Below are 7,837 nucleotides of genomic sequence, written 5' to 3'. Positions count from 1 at the left end.
TAACATTGCTTGATAATTTGTAGTTTTACTTTGTCGATCATGGTGAGTATGCTAATCTGTGACCCCTTAATTTTGCAGAACTGGTGATGGGGTCGTGTTGCGGAAAACATAAAAAGGAGTCAACATCGTCAACTCCTGAAATTCAAGCAAGTTCGGCGGAGCAAGAGGAGAGGGAAGAAACTGAAGCAAGTTCGGCGGAGCAAGAGGTGAGGGAAGAAACTGAAGCAAGTCCGGCGGAGCAAGAGGTGAGGGAAGAAACGGAAGAGTTGCCAGAAGAAATATTGATTACGATTCCAATGATAGGGTTGCCCGAAGAAGAAGAGTTGACTGATACAGGGTTGAGAGTGGCAGACTTGATTAATAGGCCAGAACATGAGGGAAATTCAGTTTCACTTCCAGATGTCTCGATAATGTGCAAAGATATGTTAGAATCAGCGTTTTTATTCATGATGCCAACAATTTTTATCTTTTCTTATTCGCACCTCGAGATCAGGTTAGATTAGTTTAATTATATTTTTGTGTTTAAAATTCAAAAGTTAAAATTGTTTAATTGTGGTCCTCATTTTTCAGCTTTAAGACTTCATTTACCATGATTTTGAAATTGCTTTTCCTACACCTCGGACTGATCTTACCTTGCAAACAAATTACCTGGAGGTAAATAATAAATTCTTTGAACAACATTATAGTTTTTGTTAATAATTTATTCAACGGTGTTTGATATTGTATGTATATGAAATTGTACAGGAATGCTAATTATATGGTCAACCGAAGGCAGCAAGTTTCCACTGTGGAAAACATGATAACACTTATTTATCCTCATATAAGGAGATTAGCAGCGGAAATCTTTACTGCGCATTTTTCCGATTCCGAGACGTTGGTAAAACCTACTACATTCCACTACCAATGGAATTTAGTTAAATATTTGTCTTCATTTTATTTCTGTAGAATTCCAATTTTGTTTTTTCTTTTTTCAACTAGCCGTTTGTTGGGTATCTGATCGGATGTGCAGTACTGTGTGAAACCTCTTGGTTGACGGTCATGTTCGGTGAGTTTGTTTCAACGCACTATTAGTTTCCGCGACTTTCACTTCACTTACCATTTGCCTTGATTCTTGACACTTGTTGCAGGCTTAATTGGACTTCTTGCCTTGGCAAAATTAATTGCTCACTACAGACAGAGAGGCGAGGTCTTAGGAAGAAGGCCTCTCGCGATTCAGCAATGGCTTTTTTGCACTACGATTCTTTTGTGCATGGTATGGAAAACAACTGAAACCGCTTTTACAAAATAGTTCAATCCATCTTGAATGATTTTTTTCATGTCCATGTTATGTATTATGCTGAACATCTATGGCCCAATGATACAGCCCAATTCTTAAGCCCTCTTGAAGGAATGTGACCCAGTTACTTATCAGCTCTGCATTCTCTTCGTTTTACTGAAATGCGATTTTAATGTTTTAAGTGAAAGGCTAAGATGATGTCACGTGGTGCTAGAGTAACCGCAGGATGCATTTTGATTGTTTATATTCATTTGATCCTTCATTTTTTAAGGAGGAGGAGAGTTCTCTCTAATGGAAAATCTCTGGTTTTAACTGTAATCTTTTGTCTTATAGATATTCTTGGTGAAATCTAATATAGATTACTTGTAGGAGAGGCTGGTTCTGTTCTTGGTCGAGCAGTAACGTTTTGTTAATTGATGTAATCTGTTAAGGGTATTTTTGAGAGAAAAAATATGGTCTGAGGGCAAGATCTATCGGATCTTTTGTGTTGTAATCCTTGTACTGATATTCTTTGTTAGTTTTTAGTGGATTGGAGCGATAACTACTTTGGTAGATGCTCAACGTGGTAATTAACTCTCTTTTGGGCGAACATCCGAGCCTTTGGGCAAAAAATCTTCGATGTTCTTTAATATTCTGTCAATAGTTTTGGTTTTTGGGGACTGTTAATACCAACATCCATCAACAGTATTGTCTTGTATTTTGGGAATAAGAATGTAGGGAAAGTTTAAAACTTAAACAATTCTATCAATGGTCTGTTGATTAAATTCTCTTTCGTGAAAGATAACTCTAATTTGGAACTTTGAATTTCGTGAATGTGCAAGCTCACTATTTTTTGATTTGTTCTGATACATTTAAAATTATATTGCTTAAAAAATTTACTGCGTTCTTTTAACTGCTTCCTCGACTATTAACTTCATTTTCTCTCTCCTTTTATGTCACTGGGAATCGTTTAGTACAAGAGATCTGGTGCAGCTCCTGTGGAACCCGGTGGACTCCCGGGTCAAGTTTGTTCAACTGTCCCCACTGGTCCAAATGGTGGACATGGTAGAGGTGCTGTCCCCATGCAGAATGGGTTTCGTCCAGGTTATGGAATGCCTGTTTGGGGAGCTAATCCTCCCCTCGAGCTTGCTGCAGCATTCCGCATCCAAGATATTCCATCTGAAAATGCAAATCTTGGAAAAGATGCAGGTGCAAACGACTTAGCAAGAGCATCAGCACTTGAACGGCCCCCTCTTGTATGTTTTGGAATCCATGTTTTCTTTATGGTTCATGTTGGATGAGATATGGAAGCTTTTATTCATGCTACCTTTATGCTCCATTTTGGGATCTCTATGGAATACCTTAGCCACTGTCTTCTTCACTTAATTCTCACTAGAAAAGTTAATTTCAGCTTTGCCCATCAAAAGGGTTCTTTGAAGTTTCTAGTAATTAACAAACCAACGGTAATATTACAGAGTTCAAAAGTAACGTCTCACCAGCTTTCTTTCATTTGTTACTAGCCTGTTGGCAGAACAATACTGGTAGAAACTGGATCCGGCGATCTTCTCCCATCTATTGACACCAGGCGAATGCAGGTTTCAGATGCAATAATCGAGGTGAGCAACAAATTCTTTAACATCATTGCATCTGTGTCACACTACTGATGTTCTCTGGCAAACAGATTGTGCGTCCGGCAGATAATAATGACAAGGCTGAGCAACAAGAAAACGAAGCACGTGTTGGTGAGAAGGAAGAATCATATCCTGCCACCATCGGGTCATAGATGAGTGCATTTGACCTATACATATTTCAATACAGATGTTTCGAAACTTGCTAGAATAGCTTCCATACATTCTAGTCTTATTACTTGATATGAATGAAGTTTAGCATTACACATGTATATAGATTTTCCTTTGCCCAAAGATTGTAGTGTTTGAATTCAAGGAAAAACATTGTCATGTGTTTTGTCTTTTAATTGCGTTTGACACTAAGAAGTCAGATGGGAACTTCTGATAATATTAGAAGGAGATACCTTTTGAATCTTTAATGAAGTAAATGCTCTTTAAATCTCTTAGCTTAGTTGAATTTCAAAAGATAATTGGGTAGTATTATATTTGTTTGTGTAAGAAAAAAGCTGTAGTTGTGAAACATTGGTGTACATATATTAACAATTTGATGTGGAATGTGTAGTTGAGAAATAAGGAAAAAATTTTGATTTACATGTAATATTATTTTAATAAAGAATGTGTGGTTTAAAAGAAGAGAGAGAAAAATGTATTTTGAAAAAAAATGATTACCAAACGGGATCGGAGTATGTTCTATTTAAAGTATATCTATGATATAGTGAGATAAGGATTTCAGAGTCAAATAACAACTTTTTTTACAAATATATAGTATTTGTTGACTAATCGACCTTCAGTTGGTATGAATTTCATAATAAATTCATTTAAATAAGGAAGAATCAGTTTTATTAACCCAATCACTATTTTGAACCTAAAAAAGTGTGTTGAGTTTCATAACAAATCCATTTATATAGGGAATAATCAGTTTTATTAACCCATTGAATTTTCTTCATCCACCATGGAGTCCTACTTGCCTGTATCAACATATCATTAGCCTCTCATACATTTTCCAAAAAAATATATATATTCTTAACTTAAACTATAAGGGTGTGTTTGATTACATTTATTTTCCATGAAAAATATTAGTTTTCCACCCAAATTCCTACTTTGAATGTTTGATTGCGATTTTTTTCCATGAAAAATATTTTCCAACTTTTGAAAATATGCCTAATTTTCCTTATTTTTAAGGAAAATATTTTCCTTGGGTAAAGATAATTTTTATTTTCCACAAAAAATAAAAAATATTTTCTTTTTTAGGTGATATTTTCCATGCTAATCAAACTTAGAAGATCAAACATATTCTAAGTTTGTTTAAAGAATTCATAATTTACCTGAAAATGAAGGGTTTGTAATGACGGATCACTACCACGTAAAGTAAACCCACTTGGGAAGCAACAAAAATACTAAAGCTGACAAATAAAAATTGATCAAAAGATTTTAACATGTATTATATATCTCTTAAAGACAAAAATATAATTAAATTAATATCTAACCTATTGTTGAGATGTGAAGATGAAAGGGAATGATATGTCCCAATCACGAGCGTAAGTATTGACATCAACACATGTCTCCACTTTATCTCTGAAAACATATCAACCGAATGTTAAATTTAATTGTAGTCATGCTAAGAATCAAGAATCACCACATAATAAATTAATAAAACGAATTCATACCTGCGGAAGCCATTGTTGATATAAATAATTGTTGTAATAACAGACAAGATTTTCCCCTCCTTACTCCTCACAAAAGTATTAGCTATCAATGAGGCAAGCCAATAAAACATTTGGAGAGGAGAGGGGACTTAGCCTTTATATATAGAAAATAATTAAGTCGTCCCATTACGACTAGAATTCTAATTAGGGTTTATTTCCGGCCCATATACTTTAAATTACCACATCAAATTAATTACAACCCGTAAGGTGTAAAAGGCCCAACTGATCACTTAATAAATTTGGCCCAAACACAAATATCATTATGAGCCGTATATCTAACCCGTAAAATTTGCAATCCAATGTGAAGCCCACATATGGAATAATTAATTATTCCAACATTCTCCCACTTGAGCAAACATTTGATTGCCATAACAAAGTTTTAACACCCGAGTTAGACTACATAGGTGGCCACAAAAGTATAGTTTCAATGATGACACCTTACGTAACATGATCCGGTCCAACAAGAATATTAACACCGAACATAGAAGTCATTACACCAATTTAAGAGATGTAAGACCATTCTACAGTTACAAATGTCAACATCCTTATCGACATGGATCCCCATCCTCCAACCAATGTGGTAGTATGTGGTATGAACTTAGCACCAAATGTGATCAAAACTGTGCTAACTCATATCGGTCCTCATAATGCTTCGAATCAAAATGAAGCCACATGTTTCCAAAAGAGACTCATTTTTATGTCTTTCAAGATATCAATAATATAAAAAAAAGACATAAGTCAAATGCATGCTTAAAATAGTTCATGAATAGGGGAAAAATTATTTTATTATCAGAAGGGGCTGTACCCAAAAATATATGGGTTGCCTACGTACCCCATAAAGGGATCAAGCCCAAAACGTAGTTCTTTACATAAATAACTCCCACTAACCAAAAATATCAAATGTTTCCACAATACCCATATTAGTAACATGTGTCTTAAAGACTTTTGGAGCGAGTCCCTTAGTCAAGGGATCTGCAACCATCGCCTCTATATTAATATGCTCTATTTTCGTCTGCCCTTCTTTGACTCTGTCTCTAATAACCAAGTATTTAATGTCAATATGTTTTGATCCACCGGAACTTTTATTATTCTTTGAAAAGAATACTGCTGCACTGTTATCACAGTAGATGGTGATCGGTCTTGAGATGGAATCAACAACTTTCAAGTTAGAGATGAAATTTCTTAACCAAACGGCTTGGACTATAGTCCCATAACATGCCACAAATTCAGCTTGCATAGTAGAAGATGCCACTGAAGTCTGTTTAGCACTTTTCCAAGAAATGGCACCACCAGCTAATGTAAAAATATAACCTAAGGTTGATTTCAAATCATCTTGACATCCAGCAAAATCAGAATTTGAATATCCTACCACCTCAAGATGATTTGTACACTGGAATGTAAGCATATAACTTTCAGTTTTCTTCAAATATCTCATAACTTTTTTTAGCTGCTTTCCAATGCTCTTGTCCTGGATTAGACTGAAATCTGCTAAGGACACTTACTGCGTAGGCTATATCCGGTCTAGTGCAAATTTGAACATACATCAAGCTCCCCATAGCACTAGCATATGGGATCATCTTCATAGACTCCCTTTCCAGCTCATTCCTTGGACATTGAGTTTTGTTAAACTTATCTCCTTTTATAATAGGTACATCACCAGGTGCACAATTCTGCATATTAAACATTTCTAGAACACGTCTTATATAAGCTTTCTGAGAAAGTCCCAATAAACCATGATTTCTATCACGATGTATTTCAATGCCAAGTACATAGGAAGCTTCTCCAAGATCTTTCATCTCAAAATTAGCAGACAACATTTTCTTTGTCTCATGAAGCAGCCCTAAGTTACTGCTAGCAAGTAGAATGTCATCAACATACAATACAAGGAAAATAAAATTTCTCCCACTGGTTTTAAGATAAATGCATTGATCAATAGTATTTTCGACAAAACCAAAATATGTCACAACCTCGTCAAACTTTAAATACCACTGTCTCGCTTGCTTGAGACCATATAAGGATTTGTTTAACTTACACACCAAGTTTTTTTCTTTTACAACAAAGCCTTCAGGTTGTTTCATATAAACCATTTCAGAAAGATCTCCATTCAAAAATGCTGTCTTAACATCCATTTGATGAAGCTCCAAATTATAGTGTGCCACAAGAGTTATGATAATTCGAAAAGAATCTTTCGATGAGACAAGGGAAAAGGTTTCAACATAATCAATGCCCTCTCGTTGAGTGAAACCTTTTGCAACCAATCTTGCTTTCTTTCGTTCAACATTTCCTTTTGAATCTAATTTACTTTTGAAAATCCACTTGTTATCTACAGCCTTAGCATCTGGAGGAAGTTCAACAAGATCCCAAACTTTATTCCTTTCCATGGAATTCATTTCATCTTCCATGGCAGCTATCCATTTATCTGCCTCAGGGCTTGTCAATGCTTGATTATAAGTTACATGATCAACAATATGCTCAATATTAAAATCGCTCTCCAATAAATATGTAACATAGTCACTGGACAATGCAGATCTTCTTTCCCTTTGTGATCTCCTAACTTGTGGCTCAAGAACCGATCCAATCGTTGTTTGAGGAATTGGAGATTCCTCCTGGTTCCTCGGTTCTTCATTAACAACTTCAATTGGTTGGGAACCAACTCTTTCCTGTATGATGGGAACTAGAACAACAACTTGATTGGGTTCAACAAGAATTTCTCTCAACGTGGAACTCCCACTATCTCCAAAATCGTTCTCCAGAAACTTAGCAGTAATGGACTCCACAATTCTAGTGCCGCGATTTGGACAGTAAAACTTATATCCCTTTGATCTATCTGGATACCCAATAAAATAGCCAGGAGTTGATTTAGGGTCTAATTTCTTTTCAAATGGATTATAAATCCTAACCTCAGCTGGACATCCCCAAACTTTAAAGTGAGCCATACTTGGCTTATGTCCTGTCCATAATTCAAAAGGTGTCTTTGCAACAGCTTTACTTGGAACTCTGTTCAAAATATACATAGCTGTTTTCAAAGCTTCACCCCACAAATATTCAGGCAAATTTGTTCTACTCATCATACTTCTAACCATATCTTTTAGAGTTCGATTACGTCTTTCAGAAACACCATTCTGCTCAGGTGTCTCTGGCATGGTGTATTGGGGCACTATTCCGCACTCTTGTAAAAATTTTGCAAAATCACCCATATTTTGACCAGACTCGTCATATTTCCCATAGTACTCACCACCTCGATCAGA

The 7,837-nt window shown here is 35.6% G+C and overlaps 2 protein-coding genes across 2 annotated transcripts in view; both read left to right on the top strand.

Annotated features, from left to right (window-relative positions):
- The window catches only part of LOC111380971, a 17,988-nt gene extending 17,485 nt beyond the window's left edge, over positions 1-503 (top strand). The window contains exon 4 of the mRNA XM_023004655.1: positions 79-503. Within this exon, the coding sequence (XP_022860423.1) occupies positions 79-503 (425 nt within the window). The remainder of the gene's footprint in view (positions 1-78) is intronic.
- Positions 504-1,470: 967 nt separating this feature from the next.
- Positions 1,471-3,324, top strand: LOC111380970. The gene is made up of 4 exons (XM_023004654.1): positions 1,471-1,590; positions 2,230-2,511; positions 2,776-2,871; positions 2,937-3,324. The coding sequence occupies exons 1-4, from the start codon at positions 1,471-1,473 to the stop codon at positions 3,036-3,038; spliced, it is 600 nt and encodes a 199-aa protein (XP_022860422.1). The 3' UTR covers positions 3,039-3,324.
- Positions 3,325-7,837: the final 4,513 nt, after the last annotated feature.

The sequence above is a fragment of the Olea europaea genome, unplaced genomic scaffold (assembly GCF_002742605.1).
Source record: "Olea europaea var. sylvestris unplaced genomic scaffold, O_europaea_v1 scaffold2238, whole genome shotgun sequence".
Taxonomy (NCBI): domain Eukaryota; kingdom Viridiplantae; phylum Streptophyta; class Magnoliopsida; order Lamiales; family Oleaceae; genus Olea; species Olea europaea.
The sequence above is the reverse complement of the archived record's forward strand: the minus strand, read 5'-3'. Positions and strand labels throughout refer to the sequence as shown.